Genomic DNA, 24,287 nt, shown 5'->3' on the forward strand with positions numbered 1-24,287 from the left:
CTATGTCTTCTTAGGAGTGGGTGCTTGCGCTTTCGATTTCAAGCTTCCGTTCACTTGTGCCTTATAAGGAAAGGTAGCGAAATTTGAGGTGAGGGGGGGGGGGGGGGGGATGATAGTGAACTCAAGGATGCCAAACGGGGGGAGTGGGGCTTCTCCCTAAAGTGATTGTAAAGAAGCGCTATGCGTGATCTATGTTGGGCCAGGTTTATTTTTAGTTTCTCTAGTTACTCACGGAATGCTCCAATGTTTTCAATTGCACGCAGTTTGAGTTGTTTTTGCAGTTATATTCTGATAAAGGAATATCGTTATGTAACCAAAAGTAAGCCAAAGAAGTTTGGCGTTCGAGCGACTTCTTAGAATTTAAAATCATGACTGAAAATAACTTTGCGCGACTTAAACGAATGCATAGTTCATGGAAAACGATAAAGAAACCTAATCAGGTTTATTGTCATAATAATCAAATATAAACATTCCAAAATATTAAGCCTTTGAAATATATGTATATTTTTTCCCAGAAATTTAACCGAGTAAATATAATGTTAAGTTTATTCGGAATTGAACTGATCACAGATTATTAAAACTCGTTTCCATATGGTTATGCCACAGGACTCGTTGTGAAACAAAGGTATTAAAATGAACTTGCAAATAACCTATTCAACTGAAAAAATATTCAGGAACCTCGCGATGAAGCTCCCACGTGCAAACTTTTTTTTGCGTCGTGCATCTTATTTGCATTTTATTCTTTCGTTCCTCGTGGTCGAGAAGGTTTGACTTCTTCAACGGAAGAAAACTTCTAAACAAATGAAGGAAGACGCCGTGAAAACCGTCGGTCAGATAAAGGGAATCGTGGAGAATGTTTCATCGGAAGACCTGATATAAACAAGCTACTCAAAACCCAGTTTATCCTGCTTCGGAGGCTGAAGGAGGTAAGGGCAGTTCATTTGCATGTTACAAATAGCGAGAGTGATTTCAAAGAAAGTTCCCGTGTATTTGTTGAAACGAATGAAACGGGTTGTGAGTGAAGGCTAACAACTCAAATAATGTGAAAGGATTATTTTTTTTTAACGGATGTGAAAATGTGAAGGGGCATTTCTTGGGAAAATTACTCTTACATTTGTTTCTGGTAACGAAGTTCCGAAACTCTCTAGTATAGTAAATTAGAACCGAATGTAAAGAAACTAGAATTGAAAGAATTGTTTGTTAAGTATTATTTTGAAAATTTCTTGTAAGATAGTGAATTCAAGCTGTAAAATATTTGATTCTCAACGGGTTGCTTCTCGGTTGCCGGGTTCTCCATTTGGCGCTGAAAACGTCGCTAAATAGGATCAGTGGTCTACTAGAATGACAAGCGCAGTCGTTTAATAAGTTTAAAACATCAGGCAAACTATGTTGATCTCCCTTGGCACTGAACGGAAAATGCCCGCACTGATTTCAAACTTATATTTCAAAATTACTGAAACGAAAATGACCAGACCTTGAGGAATTTGTTTCTTAAATTGATCGAGAAAGAGGTGAAAAATTTTAATGACCAAAATTTGACAAAATAATTTAAAATCTATCGAGAAACATTTAACTGGGCCAATGTTTGATTGCGTGATTTTACATTTCTATGACAACTGTACGTACGTTACGCACTGTTCTGTACTTAAGTTACACACTTTCCGCAGTTCACAATACAATCATTTTTCAACAAGATATTAGCAAATTCTTAGGGGGTTTTGAAAACAGGATCGAAGGTCAATGACTGAAATTTTGTTGCTGTTGTTGTATGTTCTACATTTCTGTTTATTTTGTATAAAGTTAATCTTGTACAGAGAACATAGTGCCAAAAAGAACTTTGACATTTAATGACATTTACTCATCCAAGCATTGCTTTTCTCTTTTTAAGGTGAAGTACCATAACAACACTTGATCCCGCATGGGGGAAGGGAATCGAACAAGGCACTCGTCAAAATTTAGTACGCGAGGGTAAGTTTTCTGATGAATCTTGAAATGAAAAAAGTCCCACAGTATATACATGTGACAACTGTTACAAAATAAAACTCGGTACGCAAGATGTTAAAGCTAAAAATGCAAAGCAAACCACCCTTAAGATGTAAATTATTCGCTCACCTCTTTGAGAGCAATCCAAAAGAATTTTCTTAACTCAGCACCATGCTTGCAGTATAGTGTTTTCTACTTCGTCTACAAGAGTGCGTAAGGGAAGTAATGTAAACTAAGAAGTGCAACTTGTCACTCCAGCGTCACTGGGTGACCAAGGATCTAAGCAACAGCTCTAAAGAAGAAGATTTCGTGATAGAATATGCTTTGAAAACGATTAAAAGCATGTTTACATTTCTAGAAATCCACAAAATGCTGTCATTTGAAAATACAGCATTCAAAGTTGCTGGAGAATTATCGACTTAAACCTCTAAACAAGAGAGAAAATTAGAACAAAACTGTTTTTTAGCCGTGATTCTCTTTAAGGTATATTACACACAGAAAGTTGGCAAAAAATTAATTAATAAGCTCAACATTTTCCAGCTCTACAGTTTTGCTGTATACCTCGTTTACAAGTTGCGAGGCATCAACATGAAACAGTCCAAATATTAACTATTTAGCATGGGAGCGACGAGTAGCTTGTCATCATGTATCGGATAATACTTGCTTATCCCGAATTATTTTTATCAAATTTAGGTGTAGTCCCATTAAAGAATCTTTACAAGAACATGCAAAGAAGAACACGACATTAAAGAATTGCAGAGGGGTAAGCAACGGAAACCAAGTAAAAACTTCATGCAATAAATATCAAGAAAAATAGGTTCGCAATGTGTACATAAGGCTAGTGTTACAATGGTAATATTAAATTCTGAAATAGTGCAATGAAAAAACCTATACCCATATCAGTGCTAGAGAGGTGCATGCAGGCATTCTCACAGGATACTATTTACACGTGTCTTTGTGGCCAGTGAACGTTTTAAAGCTACGCTTTGTTCAAATATGACCCAAAGGCTAAGACCGGCAGTGTTACAGTTGCATAAGGAAGCAGTTGCTAATTGTAACCTTTTTCGTGTTTTTCACAGTTGGAGAACCATCATAGGAACATTTTGATACGGATGGAACGCAGCAAGAGGAAATCACAAGCAAAGAAATGAGTAAAGGTGGGCTTGAGCAAACTTTGTGCTTGATTTATATGATTCCGTGAAGGAAAATAAGTCTATGTATGTGTTAGCAACAACCACGGCCAACATCTTGAGGTTTTGCAAGAAGAAAACAAGATATTTTTTTTATCCCTTTGGGAATAAATAAGTTTAAAGTATCGAGTATACTAACTTGATCTCCCATGGAACGGAAAATGCCCGCACTGATTTCAAACTTATGTTTCAAAATTACTGAAACAAAAATGACCAAACCTTGAGGAATTTGTTTCTAAAATTGATCGAGAAAGAGGTAGATAATTTTAATGACCAAAATTTGACAAAATAATTTAAAATCTATCCAGGAACATTTAACTGGGCCAATGTTTGGTTGCGCGATTTTACATTTCTAAGACAACATGTGTTCACACAAAATTTCCAAGTTTCCTTTGAATGCATTTTTTAAGTTTTTGTCAATACATGTATCTCTACAAATTTTATCATCATCTTTTTATTACTTTGGGTTTTTCAAGATCTACATGCATTTTTAGAAAATTGCTGATACGATAAAAAGATTATTTTCTCGGCAATGGGGCATTCCAGAGCTATGACATTTCTAATAAAACTGCTTATATGTTCGCATGTACTATGCGTGACACGATTAATTCGACACATTGAGGCTACCCAAAATATGAAATTGGATTCTTTACAGAACGATTTCCAGTCATGTATAAATCTAATCAGGAATGAGGAGCTAAACGATTGTTTTAAGTGAATAACGACTGCCTATTTTCTACGAGTATGATTGACTATGCTCTTGTCCAAAATCGCACTAAATCTGCAACAAAGTAGGATAGTTATCTGCGATTCGCTGTAATTGTAATATCAAAGCTAAGCTCTGTGCATCCACATTCTCAAAGCAGGAATTAATTTGCCATGAAAAATTCGACAAAACAGCGACGTAATATAGGTCCCAGATGATCGATATTCTTTCGTGCATTTGTGTCGAATTCTCTGAGAATTTTTTTGAACAAACAAATTTCGGGGAATCGCCTTTTTCTCCAACAAAGCTCTAACGTGATCGCATACAGTTTGCGAACAGCGAAGAATGTCATTTTATTTTATTTTATTTTACTAGCGAAGCAACGTTAATATAAACTTTCTCCTAAGTTCTTTCCATTGCGTTTAAACTACCATAACTGGTAGATCTTTTTGTGTTTGTGCCCCTCCCTTTGAAACGGTCAAACAGTAGTTCAAGTTCAAATTCTTTTCAACAGCGTTTTTAACCGACTCTTTTATCCGTGTGAATTTCACAACTGCTGGTGCAAGAAATTTACCCCTTGACTGGGTCTTTACAATTTCAATGGTATGATCGGAATGTAAACAAAAGTAAACACGTCAAATCGAGTGACTTTCTAGAGTATATAGTTTCCTAATGAAATTAAACGTTTACTTTTTGGTAAAATAAGAAAGTGCAGGAAAAATTAAAGAGTTTTGAAATTGAAGTACCTTTACACATATCTGTATCTGTAATTTCACATCTTATCGGCGCTCGACGTTCCATGAAAATTGATTTTTTTTTTTTCCAGTTATTGGTTATTTTCTTGCTTTTGCAAAAATTTGGCAATCGACTAGGTTTTTCAATTTTTCTTTATCAAATGAAATCTTTACTTTGATCAATTTGTCAATAACGACGTGATCATTCTTTGAAAACTGTATTATTGCAGTTATTTATGTGGATCGTGTTTATTTTAGCACTTGCGAAAAACGCGAGAAATGAGCGCTGGTCTCGAGATGGTGCTAAGAATAAGGTATATGATTTTAATTAAATTTACTTTGCGTGATTCCCGAAAAAGGCTGCTATTTCAAAGCCAAGCTAAGGGGTATAAGTGTTCTTCCCTCGAGCTGATTTTACGTTCACAAATATGCGTTTTATAGCTGACCTCTCGGTTCTGTAGATGTTTTGAATTATATTTGGCTTATTCATCTTTAACGATCCAGTAAATCGTACGTATGTAAATTTCCTATTTATGGATCACGCAATGTCCTCTTGAGAATTGCTCCTTTGTCTCTCGAAAAACAATATATACATTCAAATTCACGAGATAACATTGAAGATCAAACGAATACATTATATTGTTGCGCGTCAAGTGCTAGCTGAAACCGCGAAGAAATTGTTTCTCGTATCGCTGAGCTTTTACGAAAATCATAAAGAAAAGGATCTTCATTTGACTAGACCTACCATATCTGTTGATAATCTTATTTACCACTTAATTTATATGCTTCAATTTGGTGAGCGTTTGGATTGATCAATATCTGTTTTCTCCTTGTAATAAGAACGTATTTTCAAGGGAAAAAGGTGGGGAGAAGATTTAAATTCACAGCGTTACATGAAAATATTGTGAAAAAGAGACGGGACGAGCACTGAACTAAAACCACATGCACTGTTGTACATAGCCACAGAAAATTCTGTAGGTTTGCGTATTTTAACCCTACATTTTTATTTCCTTTCAGTGTCTTCAACAAAGAATGCGGTGGATCACAATCCAGGATACAAACTCAGAGGAAAAACGCTCTTAAAGAAGTCACGAACATAAGACAAGATAGTTACAGGTTTATATAACTTAAGATATTTTTTCCGACCACCAGAAAGAATGTACCAAAATTTTACATAAAGGAATAGTTGATCTTACAAAGCTGCGAGAATCACGTCGTCAAACTTAAACTAACAAAACATCAAGGAGAGGAACAGAGCATTGTCGTCAGACGACGGAATTGTTTTCTAATACTCCGGCTCGTATCCAATTGATAGACACTTTTGTTTACGTCAACCATTGTTAAAAATTCCGACTGAAAAACACTTTTCCAAACCCTGTTGATATCAACCTCGCGTTCATCGTTTTGAAGTCTGAGCCTGACAAAAATGGTCGAATTCGTGCAAAATGCTCCTATTAAATAGCTGACAAATTTTATTCGGTGTGATCAAAGAGTGAAATATTGCCGCCACAAAATAATGCAGCGAAGCATGTTATCAAAACATGTGAAAACATACAATGATTGCCTGTTATGCTGTGTTGCTTTCTGGCGGTAATATTTCGCTCTATGATTGCACCGAAAAATATTGCGTACGCTATTTATTGGGAGTGTTTTGCACAAATCTAGAAGTCAATTCGCTCTGTGGTTATGTTAGTTGAAATTTTATGACATTCATTGAGGAACTTTGACGTAAAAAGGCTTTAAAAAGATTGCAACTGAACTGTTTGTTTCATCAAATTATTTCTTTCATAAGAAGTCAAGATCTTCAAGTATTCGTTTCAAAGAGAAAGTATTCATCAATCCCAAATCGTTTTCAAACTTTAGTGACTAGATTTTTAGTGGTATTTGTTTCTATTTACAAGCGGTCTTTAGACTTGACAATTTAGCTTGTGAAGCAGCAATATTCGCTAAGTTTTTTTTTTTTTTCCTATTTCCGCCTTAGTTATTTTTCTATTGATACTTGAATACGGGTAGTTAAAATATCCAGATTTCACGACTTAAAATTATTGTATAATCATTACTTGTATTAAAGTTTTCTTATCAAGTTTAATGTTTACTTTCTCAATAAAATGAAAGCAATCAATAAAATGTTTGACAACTTTAATTGTGTCCATCATCTATTGTCTTTTTGACTTGTTCAGCGAAGAAAGAAATTTTTAAAAAAATCGCACTTTTAAAGGGGGCCTGGAAACTAGTGAAAATGTAGGCTATCTCTTTTACTCTTTTTTGACTATGTAGGGTTGCCGCGAGGAAAAAAAATTCTGCACGTTTGAACAGGGTCTAGTCAGAAATCAAACATATAGTTGGACTTTTGATGGGAAAAACCATTTGCAAAGTGCAATATTTTTCCCGCCAAAACACTTGGTATATTTTTGACTCAAAACCAGACACCACTCAAAAGTTCAGACTTTTTTCCTAGGGAGAATTTTCCCGCCAAAAGACTTGGTTTCCTTTTCGACTTTTTTTCGTCCCGTTCCAAAGCACAAAACTTTGCCGGCAAGAGACTTAGTTTCTTCCGACTTGTCCAACCAAAAGACTTGGTTTTTCCTTCGAGCTTTTTTTGCGACGAGCTGACTTGTTAATTGTTCTCAAGCTAACACGAGCTATGATTTTTAAGACATTTTATTTCAAGAGTTCTTTGCTTTGCTCGTAACGTGTAATCTTCTGGTTCGTGTCAACGGCTTTGAACCTGAAAGAAAAGTAAATTAAAAACAAAACTTATTAAAAACATCTAAACATAAGGAACATAACTCTCGCTCTTATATTAAAACCTTACTACTATGAACGGCTAAGATTGACAAAAAATTTTAGCACATGTCAAGATTATTTTAATTTGATTTTCTCCATTCGTTTTTGCATTGTACTGTAATACACTACTCTTTTCTGAGGAATAAAACAATGCAATATTAGAACATCCTAGTAAAGCAACTCAGCGGGGCTTTTTAAGAGTTACCCGAGGCCCGGCCTCAAGAGTCCTCATGGGCCCGATGAGGATGAGTGAGTGAGTGAGTGAGTGAGTGAGGCGCTCTTTAAAAATGGATGTTTAGTAACAGTCTGAAACGGCCACTATTCTTTATCGACTACTTTATTTAGCGATCCAAACGTAAAATAGACCTTCGAAGTCAAAATCAGCTAAATCTGCTAGGCACGAAATTAACATACAGAGGCAAGTGCTATAATGATTAAACTTTAGTATTTTTTCGCTGATATTACATCGATGGTAAATCATCTCTCAAGCCACCGAGCCTGGAAGATGGAGGGCTGTTCATGAATGCCGATTTACAACACAACGGGTTAATAATACGAGTAACACCTTACACTTAGTGCTTCGAGTCCCGAGTTCAGTTTTTTCCATTCAACATTCAATGGACAATTCTGAGAATTTGGTTTCACATCAAGACAATATCTTCCCAGCTGTTTGCTAGGCAACTGGTTTGGAATTTTCTACAACGAACTCCATCTTCCCCCCCCAACTCCCCCCCTCCCCCCACCTCCTTCATCTGAGTCAGCCAACCGTGAGTGAAATTATTTTATGCAGCTCATAAAATACATCATGCTTTACTGAAAAGAGACACTGTGACACTTGAAAAACAGTAACCGAGATGCTGGTATAGTAAAAACACACGCTTTCCTAAATCATGCATATTACATGGTGTCAATCTGGCTATATAAAGTTCTAAACTCTTGACCGTGCAAAGCTATTTTTTCATGTTCTAGAAATCAATGGCATTAACTTCTGTGTAAATTTGGGCAACAATTGAATGCTTAGTATTGGAAATAAAATGTTTTAAAGCTTATTATGCACCAGATGAATGTGTTTCCGACTCGTTAAAAAGCGGATATTTTTGTCATTTTTATTTTTATTTTCAGACCAGAAAACAAAATAATAAGATCTACTAAGTACAAGCGACATGGAGAAGACAGTTGAGAGGTCAAAATTTCTGCAAGGGATGAATAAACAGCTACTTAAAAGTTTACTTATCAAGGAGTAAATCCTCTTTTTAGAATTCTGAAAAACTTCAGGAGTGTAGCATGTGTTCCCGCCCTCATACTGGACCTTGTTAATTCCATCAGTCTCATTCATCAGGCTTTGTCATTGTCAAATGTCTCTTTTGCAGAAATAACTGCAAAAATTAACTCCTTAAAATTCATTTTTAGTTAAACTCTAGTGGCATGAAGTCCACCGGTATTCCAACGAAAAAAGCCATGGGGCACTTTTAACAACGATCTTATGCCAAATTTGTGTGATACAGCTCTGCTGGGATGCACATTGCTGCTTGGAAACCAGGTACTAATGAAAACTGGGTAATACTATATTTTAACAGGTAAGATATTTACTAGCATGACAAGAATTACAACAAACGGTACTTTTAACCTTCTTTTAATCTACTCGCAGGCATTATGACAAATACAATTCACACAAGAATTAATCACTCACTATCGAATATTATTCTATTGATTAGTTTCTCTAACGTTTGTTATCAAGCCAACTGACTCACACCAAGACTAGTTAAATAGTTGGATTCCCAATACAGTTATGCCTCGTACAACTATGTTTAACTTCCGTCATCTAAGCATGTCACTGATATTGGTGAAATCTTGACAGATTAGAAAATTGTTTGTACTCACCAATTGCTATAAAGTGGCCACTTCTCTTTTTCAAGACTTTGTGAGACATTCCATCATCGTATTTGTAATTGCAGTCCTTCAAAAAACTGTGAGAAAAAGCAACAGATTAAATGCACGTAAGATCACTTGCCCCTTAATGAAAACAAAAACCTGTAATTAAGTGAAAATGTTAACTATGGGAGAAAACCATACATTTTTACAGAGTAAAATTAATTTAAGAGTATTTTGGAGATCAATAAATAATACATGGTCTATAGGCGAATCTTTGCTGACGTCATTGTTTACCTTTTTCCTCATTAACATACGACTTTGCGCATAGAACGCATCATGCTAGACACAATTTTACTAAAAAAAACTTAAAGAGCTCGTGAAACTTAGTAAGTGGTGAAATTTTTGGCGCTTTGGGTATAATATTCGAGGAGAAATTGGCTTTCAAAAACACCCAAATTTCTGTGTGGCAAAAGCGCTAATGAGCTCATACATTCTTTGAAAAATTTGAGCTTTTAAGCCCTCGTCGCACAAAAAGTATTCAATACATCGCGCTCAAATTCCTTGGGACAGTTAATCGTGCTGTGCCCTTTCCATATTCAGTATTAATCTCTATGTAGCTCCATCAGAAACTGTATCGCTTATGAGGCAAATATTCTAAACAAAGATTCTCCTATAGGTGACAAAGTGACAAAGATAGGTGACAAAGTGATAGATGATAAAGGTAAGCCAGTGAACATATGAAATAAGAATTTATGCAAACTGTACTCAACCTACAAGCAGGCTATTGCTAGGACACAGAGAAGTTCATTTCCAGCCTTTGGAGGAATTATCCACTAACCACTGATGAAACAGTTCAGAAGCTGCTGGGGAAAAAATTACAGCATAATTTAGGACATTTTGTAAATAGGAACACTGTCAGGGATAGGGGAACGGGGACAAGGAGATTTCTGCCTCATGACTAACTACATAGGACTTTGTTCGAATTCAACCAAAAATTGTGTTTGTGAATTTACCTGTCCAACGAAATTTGGTTTAATAATTCTTTATTTCTTATGGAGCAATTTTATCAGACACTCAACACTGTAAAGAGGGACACCTAAACTGTACCAAGAGCAGTTTTACCTTCAAGACAAGTACGTTTAATTTGTTGACTGGCTAGTCCAGGGTGACCCGGGGATAATAATGGAGTAATTAGAACCCCAACTGAGAGCTAGAGGGACAACACCTTTGGAGAAAGGACAACACACTCAGCTTTACATTACCATGCCAAGGAGTGTGAATGGTTGTTTCCCAACCTTCAGTGAACTGTTCCATCAGCAATGAAATCAGCCACACACTGTAGAGAAATAATGGGCAAATGTTTCACACTAGTTCACGGAGATGAAATTTCTTTCATGATGGCATATCGATCACAAAAGGCAAAAATCTAAAAAGTATTCAGTTACCTGCCTAAAATTCAGATATCTCCATGTAAAAATAAATTTAAAATTTTAACATTTAATGGATAAAACATATTAAAAAGTATTAAAATAAAATAAAAAAAAAGATTTCGTCTCACCAACTAGAGAAGAAATACCAGTCTCTACAGTTTCCTTCTACAATCACTTCTGATGAGGTTTGTTTCTTAAATGCAATAACAGATTAATACACTGTTAAATTTATTCTGTCTTATCACGTTTGAGGAAATGGTTGATTATCCAGTGATGAAATGGAATAAACTTAGATCATTCGGCATTTTCCCAACAAACTATAAAATATTTCTGCGAACTCAACGAAATATGTAAAATGCAACGAGTCACGCAATGGAACGGACATAATAATAAATAACAATATTTATTATGCCTGCGGAACACTAATAGAATTTCAAAGTTAAACATTCTTCCCGGTTATATGCCTTCTGTACTTCGATATTTCCTCTGAGTTACAGCAAACAAATTGCCAGATTCACAAAGAACTAAGACAAGTAAATATAACCACGAAAGGACATATCATATGCTATTTCAGGCCGTTACCTTGGTAAGACGAGTTCCATAAACGTGGCAAATTCGCTTCTACACTTATGGCCGTCCGCTCGGTTTTCACAGGCCAAACGTCTGCGTTTCCCTAAAGTTTTCGGTGTCGTGTTTACCTCATTATTTTTTCCAACAACCTGTAAACGCATTTCTTCTTTCCCCAAAGCTTGGAAGTCGCTCGAAACTTTCAAATTCAGCGTTCAACAGAAACTCCTGTAAACGTGGTTTCACGAAGAACAGTTCACACGTGCAGCAAATGTTGAATAAATTATTTTCATAAATGCTTTTGATCTTCGTGATTGGTCAAAACACAAACAATAACGCAACCGTCTAAACTTGCATTTATAACTCCTGCATAAAACACATAAGAAATGGGCCATTTTCAAACTTAAGGACGTTCGAGCTCAAAATGTCCTCACCTACAGACTTTTAAAAAAAATGCAGTAAGGCAAAGACGTAAAAAAAAGGTGGGAGGGGGGGGGGGTCACCATGCTCGTTTTGGGATTAAGGTGCATTGAAGAACATGTGTTTTTAGAAGCTTTTGGTGTTTTACAAGTGTGTCCATGAGAAATCCAGGGAGGAGATGATACAGCTCAAATTACTGATTTCGCTCAAACTTGGCACAAATGTTGGGTTTGGTACGTGGATGGTTATGGCAGAAAAAGTACGTCAAAAATACTTTTTTCCCTCCAAATTAGAAGAATCCGCAGCCGGCAAAAATGGTCATTTGGTACCTGTTTATACATATGTAATTAGTTCTCTTTGGGTTGGTATGTTTACAACAAGAAAAGCCATGTGAAAATGAAATCTACCCGATCATGTTCTATAATTATCAAAGTCAAAGTGCAAAACTAAATGTATTATCCTCCTGTCCTGTTTATGAGAATAAAGTAGAAGAACGCGATTTTACTCCCCAGACGGCTTAGCGGTAAATACGTTTATTCGAGCATCGAATTTTTCACTACACACTGTTAACATTATTGCTGGATGAATATAACATTTGCATTTTAATATGGAATGATTACCTTTATAAAGACATGCCCTTGCAATATTTGACAGCGGATTATTCTTCTGTTCTTTCTAAGAAACTGCGTTACTTTGTTTTGGAATATTAATAAATAGCCTTTCTTTATGTCACACATGACACACTGTAGGCTGATTTTCTCAGAAAATCTGTTGACCCATGGTTTGCGATATTATAGGGCTCGACGGAACTTATTCTCTGCGTTGAAAGAAGCTAGCTAAATAATGTGCTCTTTCTTTTTTTATAAGAATATGTTTTATAAGAATAACGAGGCTGAAATTTGTGGACTTTTAAGAATATTTTAAGAACTCGTAAACTCGAGACTGAGATTTTGAAAAGAATATAACTTTTTGTGTTGAAAATTTGTAAATACTATACAATTATACGCTTTTAACTAAACAGTATAGCAGTCTTCCATTCTCTGAACGGCAAAACTAGCCAAAAGCAATATTCATAAGGATATTTTCAGCCTAAAATTAGCAGAAAAATGAGAATATTCAGCCTTGGCAGGGAAAACAATATTCTTAGAAAAGAAAGAGTGTAATATGCGTTACGCTCAGTCACGATAAAACACATCTAAAATTAGCTAAGTTAGATCAGTTCAATTTTCGTGTAAGAATACCAAGAAGATCCATAAACTAGACTACCATCACGTTCAGTGATAGTTTGAAATAGGTTCTCAGACAATGTCAATAAAAGTATATCTACAGCACTACTGAAATAGTACTGTAACCCGTACCTCTGAAATAAAGAACCTTTGTAAGAGTCTGTTCAGCCAAATTCTCAATAAGCATCTTTTATTCAAGAACCCATATCCAGTAGAAACCAGCTGTTATCTGTTTACGTGAGTTGTTACTGTATCGGTATTTTTCACACAATTTTACTGACATGATGCTGTGAACTGATAACAAAAGTATTTTAGAAGGTTGCCGCTTTCCATGTAACATTTTGGAGGTTTCCCACAAGGGATTTTTCGATGATCCACTGAACCACTGCTTTGAATATTACAAGGGAAAGAAGAAACAGTAGTCTTCATGTCTTTAGTAACTGAGTCATGAAACTCAACAACAGTTAAAAGACAAATTTGAATTCGCTGTACAGAGGCTTTTTGTTTATAAAGTTCTTTCTCCATAAACGTAAAATAACGAGACTTTTCCAGTAGAATTCTATACTTTTAATCCAGTTATTTCGTCCCTAAACAATTCAATATTTGACAGATAAATGATAAAGTTTTCAAATTTTTCGAGAACTTTAAGATATAAGGGTTATTATATATAGCAAATAAAACCCAAAGGGCAATACACAACTTGAACTCTCAGCGTAAGAGATTACATTTGAAAATACATTCGGGGGGAAAGCTATGTTCAATCATGTCGACTATGCACAACAGCTTTGTTTTTTAATCTAATACTCCCAGTAAAAATAAAGCTGCCTAGTTCTGTTTCCCTTTGCCTCCTACAGCAATGTCAGTCCTTGTGACCTCCAACAAGTTACAATTAATCCAAAAGCATTTTGATCATTATGTCTCTGATTATCGTCTACATTTATTGGTACTGAGGAGTTCCAACCTGCTCTTCGACCATTAATGAATCTTCATGAAATTTATCGTGGTTTCCCCACCATTAGTTTTCCTGTTGCAGGATCAAACACCAGTGAATCGCCTGGATTGGCACGCCGCTGATTTTGTCGTGGCTTCTTCACCACCATTAGTTTTCCTGTTGCAGGATCAAACACTAATGAATCGCCTGGATTGGTACGTCGCTGATTTTGTTGTGGCTTCTTCACCACCATTAGTTTTCCTGTTGCAGGATCAAACACCAATGAATCTCCTGGATCGGCATGTCGCTGAGTTTGTTGTGGCTCCTCGACCACCATTAGTTTTCCCGTCCTAGGATCAAACCTCAATTGAGACGCCATTATGGAATTCTGAAACTAATGATGCAGCGGACTGATCGAAGATAATGCGTCCTTCCTCGAAAAATTTGCAACACGCCTTTACGACGTTATTTCACTGTACACTAGTCCGGTAGGCTCGATGAAATCCTTTTGATGTCGACCTATTTGGGTCGGGTGTATACTTGCGCTTTCGATTTCACGCTTCCGTTTTTACTTATAAATTATAAATCATGTTTACGTCATCCATTTATTTCGGCGTTAGTCACATGAGGTATTAAGGCCAAACGTCTTTACAATGTCAATGTTTGACAGCCGATTATTCTTCCGCGTTTTCTAAGAAATTCCGTTACTTTGTTTTGGAATATTTGTAACGAGCCTCTATTGTATGTCACGCACCAAACTGCAGGCTGATTTTATTTCTCAGGTAAACTGAAACTTCTCCATGCTTTAACTAAACAAAGGCCTTTACGCTAGCATTAGTAAGATTCGACGGAAATATCCATGTTTAAAAAAGTTAGCGCAATAAAAATTCCACGTTGCTGTCAGTCAGTTAGCGAATTTATTTTCTAATTTATTCAGGACTAAAATAAGCTAAATTAGATGGCGATAGGTACGAAATCGTACTCAGCTATACATCAAATAAACAAATTGGCGTCAGTTTTTCATGCGTCTGTCCTGTTATTGATCATGAATTTTGTCATAACATTGTCAAAGTCGGCTGTGGATCCACGAGGTGATAGCCGAGTGAATTTGACGATGCCATGACAAAATTCATTCTCAATGACAGGACAGACGCATGAAGAACTGACGTCAATTCATTTTTTACAATAACAAATTGTCAAATTGTCCGCTCTCGCAGTGACGAGTCACATAAATTATAAATTCATGTGTCTGTCCGCTTATTGACAATGAAAATTAGCTAATGAGCGCGCGAGAATTTCTGCAGTTATCGTAAAAACTGTTATGATACGTATTTTCCTTTACCTTATATTAGTGCTGTTTTCATTCTCTACTCAAAGTGTAATGCACTGACGCACGTACATAATCTGTGAGACGTCAGTAGCCTGCTGCCACAACACGGAAGCAGTTCAGTTCGTTATAAAATACATTTTCGTGGCATGGTGGCAGAGTTTCCACGAGCACCAAGAAGACCGGCCATGAACTAGACCACTATCACGTTTACAGTGGCCTAGTTTGAAATATAGGTTCTGATTCATTGTAGAAAAAACGCGGTAGGCAATAAGCAGGAATATAAACAGCATAGCTCTTGCAACGTTCGAGTTTTAATTAATGAATCTGAAAATTCTGCGCTCGTGACCTATAAGTATATCCAATAGAAGAATCCGCCAGCATTTTTATCGTAAATTTTGTCCGAACCTGCAGATCTTGTCTCTGCCTAGCCTCTTCTTTAATTTGTCACGACTTTGTCCTTTCCCGCCTCGTCCATTGCCAGATCGAAGTCTTCATATTTTCTGGGGTCTTCCTTAACTTTAAGAAACGAGTTACTCCTTGAAACACGCACTGACCAATTTCTCCAGTCTGCCTGAGTAGATACTCTCAGTTCAGTAGCCAAGCAATTCAATGCTGGAGGGAATTTGTTCGTTTTCTATTCTTTTTAATAAGTGTTCTTCTGTCTCCGACTTATTTGAAGTCATTCAAAGCTCTCAGCATAGATGACCTCCTTATAAAGAAACTTATGCCTTAAATGGAAAGGTAACGAAATTTCGAGATATGGAGGGTGGAAAAATAATATGATGAGAAGATCGGTGGGGGCTTCTTTCTTGAGTGATTTTTTTGGAAGCAGTGAGTGTGACCTAGTTTGATATTCAGTTTTATTTTATTTTCAGGGAGTGCTTTAATGTTTTAAATTACATGCAGTGTGAGATTTTATTGGACCTGAAAAGAACAAAGTAATGTAAGGAACAGTCCACAAAGAAGTTTTTGACCTCTGCTTGATGGCCTAATTGTAGGATCTAAAACCATGGCTGGAAATAAGTTTTGCGTAACTTTAACGAATGCATAGTTTACAGCCAACTAAAGGAAACCTTGTCATTTGATTGGTAGACTTAAGCAAATAAAGACATTCGAAACTATTGAGCCTTTGCTATACATGGATATTTTTTCCCAGAAATTTAACTGAGTGAATGTAATGTTTAATTATTTTTTTACAAGCGTTTCGAAAGCCTTTGGGGAATCCGCATTGAACACTGATCATATGAGCGATAACCAGTAAGAGGTCAATCTCGAAAGCTAGTTTTGAACCGGGGGGGGGGGTACTCCCTTATATGGGCTATATAGGTATGTGCAGCCCCAAAGGGTATGGTTTTTCAGCTGTTTTGGTCATAAATAGAGTATCGATTTTAGCTGATTTTGGCCATTTTGGTCATAAATAAGGTGTGGTTTTTGCACTCTAGCCTTGATATGGGTACGTTTTTAAGGCAAAGCCACTTTTCCACTATTATCGAAAAGAAAATCAACCAAAGCCCTTCTCAAATTATGTTTACGGTAATTTAACATTGGTCTGAACTAGGGAACTAATTATAACGCAGGTGTGAAACAGGGTTTTGATTTAAGGGTTAGGTCATAAATAGGGTTTCGAATTTTTTGGTCAGGTCATAAATAGCGTGGGGAATATCGCAGATTTTGGTCACAAATAGGGTAACGGTTTTGGGAAGCGGGCCGCACACCCCCACCCGATTTTACTGGGAGTAACCCCCCCCCCCCCGAGGGGGGTTTCAGACAGCCTTGATTTCGTTTCCCAAAATACTTATGGTATCGATTAATCTACAGAATTTTGATACTAAATAAGCTCTGAAATGGAGTATGTAGTATACAAAATAAATAATGCAAATGAACTTTGTCTTCAATTCTGAGAAAGCATCGCATTCGTTACGCATGAGCAGTTTGCTACACAGCAACGATTCGATTGTGACGAGCAACGATTCGATTGTGGCGTTAGCGTTTACCTCGTCGCTAAACAACGTTAACTATGGGTACTTATAACGTCGAAGGATCGAGTAAGAACATTTATATCTTTCGGAAGGATCACGACGCTCTGATAGATTTCGTTCGTGGTCATCCGCAGCGACAGGCAACAGGAGATCTGTTTGGCTTGTGGACTACCGACGGGGAACCGGTAATACACATCGTTTGCCGACAACGTTTGTGTACAGAGAGAGGCTCAAATTTCGACGACATTACCCGGAAAGTTCGTCCTCTTTCCCATATTGGCAACTGGCGCTGTTATGATCAAGAAGCTCACCAAACGGACCCACACCAGTTAGGAAAAACAAGATGCAGTCATGAAACAAGAGGAAAATTTCTGGGCCTCGCAATCTGTATCAGTTCACAAACACAAGTCATAATGTCGCCTTGCCTTTTCCGCTTTCAGAAACACAGTTCCTCGGCAACAGATGTCGAAAAGTGTAATTTCGAACTACTCGAGGCTGAAAGCCCGTTCAAGAACATCGAAAAAATAAAAGAAATCGCTCTCAACAGTCGGTTGGACGATTGTCTCGATGAAGGTCAAGTGGCTGAATCTCCTTCACAAGTTTCAAAAAGCTCCTCCTCAAATGCCCCGAAACACCAGGGCCACACTTCTGCACGTAAAGCTTTGTCCAGAAAACAGGTTGATAAGGCAGAAATTTCCGCCGGCATAGGTGCAAAGCAAAGTCATGCACTGTATTCGACAAGCAACCAGAGATTCCAAAGTGGCTTTGCAAGTAATCGCGATTTTAAGGTCTTCATGTTTAAAGAGGACTACCAAATGATGGAGAATCTCGTTCTTGAATACCCGCATCTTGAAACTGGAGGAGACCTGTTCGGTTTGTGGACCAGCAATGGTGACGCAGTGCTGCATGTGGTACTGGGCCCAGGTAGAAACTGCAAAAGGACAGGTGCCTCGTTCTACCAAGATATTCCATATCTAGAGCGAAACGGCGACCTGCTAACTCAGGATTATATGTTGTGCCACATTGGAGAATGGCACTCTCATCATCAACTGCGTCTCTTCGAGCCAAGTGGAGGTGACTCGTCGACTGTCATTAGGAACTATCCCCGTGGGACAAGAGGTTTCCTTTTGATCATTGCTAACATCGTGTCACCAAGGGAGGTGAAGCTGTCGCCCTATCTTTACACAGAGAAGTCGACCTATGGCTATGATGAAATGGGAAAGATTGTGTTTCTGCCTAAGACAAATGCCTTTAATAAAATTAAAAAGATCAAAGATAGTAGAGAATCGGGAAGAGATATAAAGGCACCTTCACAGTATTCGCAAGGTGGATATAGCCATTTTGAAAAATCGTCGACATTAGCCAAGTTACCAAGTGTACACAAACGAACCTCTGGAATGCAATACAGAACATCCACGTGGCCAAAATAAACAGACGAGTCAAGGAAGCAAGCAGCTCTGCACTATCATATATTGTGTTTATAGATGAAATGTGAAACCTAAAGAGTTACCTTAAATACCCTGTAACAGGCTGTGATAGGACAATGTTACCAAAAAGAGTTTGAAAATGTTATGTAAAGATGCACTCAATTGTTGAACTATAACCTAGGCTATGAGGCTGAAAGGAGAAATCATTTGGTCGATGGCTTCCGGTATTTCCGATTTATGCATATCTAGTTTTTGTTACTTTTAAGGCGATAGCTTAAGTTGAAACTTGCAATGGGCGAAGACTTTCCAATTATCAAACAAGAGAGAAAAACACAAATATTTACAAAGCACGAAAAGTTGTGCCAGTTAACTCTTGTCTTTGAGTCACGACATCTCGATTTATTAACTATCTATAACAACACATTCATTGATTACAAGGTAGTTTGTATATAGCATTTTAGTAAATCAGCACTTCATCACTTAGAATTCAAATAAAGGCATCTTATGTTTAACCTGCTAGATCTTGTGATTACTCGATCGAAACCCACCTGTCAACCATCAGTTATCTCGACTCTCACACAGGAATCGATAGGAGAAATAATCCAACCCAGCTTTTTTGCTTTTTCCGACCATGATTCCAGAATTATTACTCAGAATTTGCACATATGAGTGCGTGACCCGGCGTGAGCCAAATTATATATTCACCACCGTGACCAGCGCGATCGAAATCGAAAACTTTCTGAGAAAAGCCGGAAGATGATTATGACCCTTCGATTGTGAGTGTACTGCAATTTATACTGGTCGAATTTTCGAAAAACATCTTATGTAAAAATGAACAAAAGAAAGCTTGAATACTCGAGGGAAATTTAATTGTGCATTGACTTTAAAAGCATCATCATAATTTGGTCGAAACGTGAAATTTAGAGCGTTTCTCGGAAAGAATATGTTTCGTAACGCATGATCAGTCGTTATCGACACAGATATAAAGGTAAACAGTTTTCTGTCAGCATAGCTATATTATTCAACGCTGAAAAACGTTCACGGACCTAAGATGGGAACTCACAATGCGAAGCATTTTGAAGTCTATATGTTTAAGGAAGATGTTGACATGATGAAACAGTTGGTTCTACTTCATCCAGCCAAAGAGACGGGCGGGAATCTGTTTGGTTTGTGGAGTGATAACCAAGAGCCAGTGTTACATGTCGTGCTAGGCCCGGCCATAGGCTGCACTCGAACCGAAGTGTCGTTCTATCAGAGTATTCCGTATCTACAGCGTGTTGGGAAGGTGCTGACGGAGCAGTTTCAGCTGTGTCACATCGGTGAATGGCATTCCCACCATCAGCTCCATCTCTCAGAGCCAAGCACGGGTGATTCGTCGACTGTCAGTCGAAACTTTCCGAGGGGCACGTGTGGGTTTCTTCTGATCATCGCCAACATTATACCAAATGGGAATGTCACACTGTCGCCTTACCTTTACAAGGAAGGACGGAGTACTTATGAAAGAGGTGTAATCAAACTGCTCGGCAAATACCGTAGTCCTTTCAAGGAAATAGAGGTCATCCGAAGGAATATAGAGACGGACGAAGACAAAAGTACAACTGCCCATGAATACAGGCTGAGAGTCCGAAAAGATCCAGAAGTTAAAACGAATACGTCATCAAGACCTGATCAGAAAAACCAGGAAGAAAACACATTTGCTTACATGTTTGAAGAGGATTGTGAGATAATTCAGAAGCAGCTGGGCCTCAATCAAGGGACTAGAATTGAGGGAGATCTGCTAGGCTTGTGGACAAATGACAACATGCCTGTAGTGCATGTCGTCCTGGAACCTAACATCAAGAAAGAGCCTCGTTCGGTATCTCCAAATCATCAGCAAAAGATCACCATACAATACAGAGGATGCGTAGTAGAGGGGTACTCTTTGGAAAACATCGGAAAATACATTCTCTGTCCAAACGAACAACATGCGCCCTCCCCTGAAGAGTCAACCAGCATGCGCCGAGAGTATCCAGACGGAGGTATTTTGATTTTGGCTTTTTGGCGTTTTGGAACGAACGGCCATAAAGTTATTTCTATCTGCCCGTATCTCTATAGCAAAGGTTCTGAACACTATCAGCCCCTTGTTATAGAGTATCTTCCACATGGAAAAGTTTTCAAGCAGAAAATCAACGACGGCAATGGCGAAGACAATGAAGGAAGCGACGATGAAAAAATGGAGGTGGATGATCCCGACCGGGCCAGTCCAAACTTTGAACAACATAAATTAGTTTTCCAATGAACATGGTAAAATCTCGGAGAATTCAACTTTAAAATTGAAAATTATCCTAAATTTTAGTCACTTTAAGGATTATCGACAACAACTACAGTGCCATATCAATGTGCTTTTATTTGCATGGTAATCATGTATTTAGTGTAATCTCACCCATAGTTCGGTGAAAACCGAATTAGTTGAATCGGCGACGAGAAGTGGTCTCCCTGCTTCAGTTTATTCAATTATAAAAGTCCTAGGCATGGTAATAACACCTAATTTAATGGGTATGTTACTTAATATCACTCAAAACAACAATGGTAAAAGAGGTGCCCAGTGTAGGCCAAAGAATACTTAGTGGCAAAACCGTCTTGATGATCAACCAATGCAAAGGAGGTTTTTCACACATGCATGTGGATAATAAGACAAAATGACAGATAAAGAGTTACAAACGTTGCAGCAGAAAAGATATATGATTCGTCTCAAGGTAAATTTCCCGCAGCATACCGACATTTCTAAAACTATATTGCACAGAAAGAGATCTATATGTCGGACCAGCTCATCGCAAAATATGGAATAACATGCTGGTTTAATTCAAACATCTCTTTTGCGTTTCTATAGACTTTCTCACCATCACATATATTGCAAGAATCATTTTAAATTAATGCTTAAACAATGCAGTAGACGATGGACGGAAGTAATAAAGTTGAAAGTTGGAAACTGAAGTTTTCCAATGAATGTAAACTGAGTTAGAATCAAAGAACAGCGAGACAAGTCAGAATGAGAAAGAATTATATTAAATCGTTTGAAAAGCTTCTCCACTAAAAATGCTATTCGATTCAAGGAATTTATTCTGTCAGCAAGCCAGCATTAATTGGCTTTTCTGAGAAAACGGTGTCATTTTATGCAAATAAGTTTGGACTACAGAAATAATTTGTCCATTATTCCGAGAATTTCCTGTTTGAAGAAACTAAAATTTGTCTTTTATTCCACAACAATGGGGTCTGTAGCATAGCAGTAAAGGTTTTCATTTACCCTGTTTAAACGGAGAGCTTCCGGCAGGAATATGAACTTAGTGAAAGTATAGTTATGTTTTTATGGCTTGACCCTGAAGTCATGTCGGCGTTTCTGTTCAAGAGTCCGCGCATGCCTGTTGATTTCCGCTTTCGCTTTAACTGTGTTCGTGTTCTTAAAGTTGAAATCAACTCAGTGTTCGCCTCTACAGTCACATCTTGCTGGACGTTCAATATGGATGGCAAGAGGAAGGCCCCAACCAGAAGATTGTGTGACTCAGGTTTCGGCGGTTCGCAGCGGCCTGATCAAGTTGAAGAAGGTGCAAGTCGACAGCCGTACAACTACACTAATCGACCTCGAGAAGAGTCGACGCAGGAGCGGCTGCAATTTGATGTGGATACGGGAAAGTTAGTCGTGAGCAGCAACCCTGAAGTAAAGCAGGAGGTCGTGTCTGTTCGCCATGTCCCACTGTCTGTTCGCGAGCCCGCTCGGCAAGTCCCTGCGTTTGTTCACGATGTTCGCGAGCCTGTTGCTGATCGTCCTGTGGTGGACGCCATGGCTGCTCAAGGATTCTTCATGTATTGACTGAGATGTGTCTAATCAAACGACGGCGGAACTGAAGTAACCGATTCTTAAGACGTCTTGAAATGCCTATGATATATTCCTCTGCGCAATCGCTTGCTGTTTAGATTAGAAATAGACAAAATTTTGGATTTGCATTCACTATGTAGAAATTGTAAGGAAATATTGCTGTCCTTGCATGTTTATAGTTTCAGTCTGCTTTTTTCCTTTTTCTGTTCTTCAATTGTACTGAATGATCGCCATTAATTCGGACGAGATGTCGGCAATTCTCAAATTTAACGCAGCAGAAAGCAATGAGAAATTAGATCTGTTATTTTGTGAGGGCTGTTCAAGGATATCCAGCTATATCTATTCGACATTTACACTGTGTTACATGCATTTGTAGAAATAAAAGCAAATTGTTCACAATTGTCGTTGCAATATATATGTCTTCCACCAATCTTTAATAATTATTTTCTATCATAAGGTTATCAAAAAATATCAGAAGCGCTCTGAAAATATTCTTTGGGTCATCAAGAAATTACCATATTCTAAGATGTGTTACTCAATTAAAACAGTTTTGGATAACACAGATTACTTCCAAGAAAAGCTTTTAGATATTTTGCCTTGAAAATGTTAACAAACAACGAAATCTGGCTTAGCTAGGGAAAAATTCGGTCTGTCGATATTGATAACATTTTCATCTCTTTAAAGATACTGTCTTACTGAAGGAAATGATAGTCAGATGATTTCACCAGTCATTTTCCGAAAATATATTATATGCAATTTCCATACCAGAAAAACACGACTCATCATGACAAAGACAGCAAAATTCCACGAATACCCGGAAGTCAATACTTGGAATTGTCGTTGTTTCTCCGAAATGGAAACAAAAACAGGACTTAAAAGAATCTTGTTCCGAGAATATATATTGAAAACACGTTTGCAAAACTTTCGTGGCAGGGGAATGTAAATTACAAAGGTTACCCAAGATAGTCACATTTCAAACGAAAGTATCATGAGGCCAAACAAAACAAACTCCTCTGCATGGGTAGAGAGGTGATAATTTCTGTAAAATTACTTGACTCTGTTGATATCAGTTTATGTTAGTTTATCAGTTTTCGTGGAGAAGTCTTCTGTTTATTTGGTGAAAGATTCTCCTCAGTGGAGCTTAACCAATGGCAAAGATATTAGTGACGTCAACTATTGTTATCAAATGGCAAACCAGAGAATTATTGGCTGCTGAAACAAAGAGTTCTATTGTTTAACTCTTTGTGCATTTAAATAACAAAAATAATGTACGTTTGTAAAAAGATATCTTTCCTATAACGACGACGACGCCGGGTACAAGGCCTAGTAGAAAGTGGACTTATATTTTACCTTTGAATGTCGCAAATGTCTAGATCTGTTCAGTACGCCTATCGGTCGAAAAACTTGCTCAGGCTAAATATATTACGATAGCGTTTAGTTACAGACGAAAATGCGCAAAATTAGGCGTCGCGGTTAACGTTCTCCAAACACACAGGACTTGATCATTTCACGTCGTTGTTTTGCAGAGGACAGTAAACTAGACAAAGATTTATAACGCACGTGAACAGCTATTGTTTTGCTCATGAAATCTTTGGTTTGATGACGATCTCGTTGGCATCGTCGTCGTGGTTTGCTTAAGCTCCCTGCTAGCGGCCACTCATCGTTTGTCGTTACCATTATACGCATACCCTTAAAAAGTAAATGATGGCCTTCTGTTGCGTATGATTTTTTTGACAACGAACACTTCCAGAAATGGTTATAATTTTGAAAGTAAAATAATGTGTAAAACTGAAAAATATCAGTGCATCCTAAATACATGAGAATCATCTATTAGAATTCGAAACGCACCAAA

The 24,287-nt window shown here is 37.5% G+C and overlaps 2 protein-coding genes and 2 long non-coding RNA genes across 5 annotated transcripts; 3 read left to right on the top strand and 1 right to left on the bottom strand.

The window, feature by feature from the left end:
• Positions 1-143: 143 nt before the first annotated feature.
• Positions 144-6,756, top strand: LOC110055537 (uncharacterized). The gene is made up of 5 exons (XR_002297358.2): positions 144-926; positions 1,889-1,968; positions 2,677-2,746; positions 3,063-3,140; positions 5,631-6,756. It is a non-coding gene; the product is annotated as an uncharacterized LOC110055537 (long non-coding RNA).
• Positions 6,757-7,258: 502 nt separating this feature from the next.
• On the bottom strand, positions 7,259-11,617 carry LOC110055563 (uncharacterized). Of its 2 annotated transcripts, none has more exons than XR_016201849.1 (6): positions 11,285-11,617; positions 10,831-10,895; positions 10,535-10,608; positions 10,047-10,135; positions 9,282-9,367; positions 7,259-7,341 (listed from the first exon to the last, which is right to left on the bottom strand). It is a non-coding gene; the product is annotated as an uncharacterized LOC110055563 (long non-coding RNA). The 2 variants fall into 2 exon arrangements; XR_016201848.1 differs by having other exon boundaries at positions 10,047-10,132; positions 11,285-11,606.
• Positions 11,618-17,040: 5,423 nt separating this feature from the next.
• On the top strand, positions 17,041-19,094 carry LOC110055591 (uncharacterized). The gene has a single exon (XM_089272935.1). The coding sequence runs from the start codon at positions 17,194-17,196 to the stop codon at positions 18,583-18,585; it is 1,392 nt and encodes a 463-aa protein (XP_089129061.1). The 5' UTR covers positions 17,041-17,193; the 3' UTR covers positions 18,586-19,094.
• A 65-nt stretch (positions 19,095-19,159) lies between these two features.
• LOC110055566 (uncharacterized) lies at positions 19,160-22,834 on the top strand. The gene has a single exon (XM_089272937.1). It carries the CDS (start codon positions 19,634-19,636, stop codon positions 20,858-20,860), a length of 1,227 nt encoding a protein of 408 aa, XP_089129063.1. The 5' UTR covers positions 19,160-19,633; the 3' UTR covers positions 20,861-22,834.
• Positions 22,835-24,287: the final 1,453 nt, after the last annotated feature.

This window comes from Orbicella faveolata, unplaced genomic scaffold (genome assembly GCF_042242905.1).
Source record: "Orbicella faveolata isolate gen_17 unplaced genomic scaffold, um_ofav_v1 contig_35, whole genome shotgun sequence".
In the NCBI taxonomy this organism is placed as follows: domain Eukaryota; kingdom Metazoa; phylum Cnidaria; class Anthozoa; order Scleractinia; family Merulinidae; genus Orbicella; species Orbicella faveolata.

Bases quoted from the DNA above. Each gene is read 5' to 3' on its own strand.
- LOC110055591 (XM_089272935.1), top strand. From the start codon at position 17,194: ATGGGTACTTATAACGTCGAAGGATCGAGTAAGAACATTTATATCTTT.
- LOC110055566 (XM_089272937.1), top strand. From the start codon at position 19,634: ATGGGAACTCACAATGCGAAGCATTTTGAAGTCTATATGTTTAAGGAA.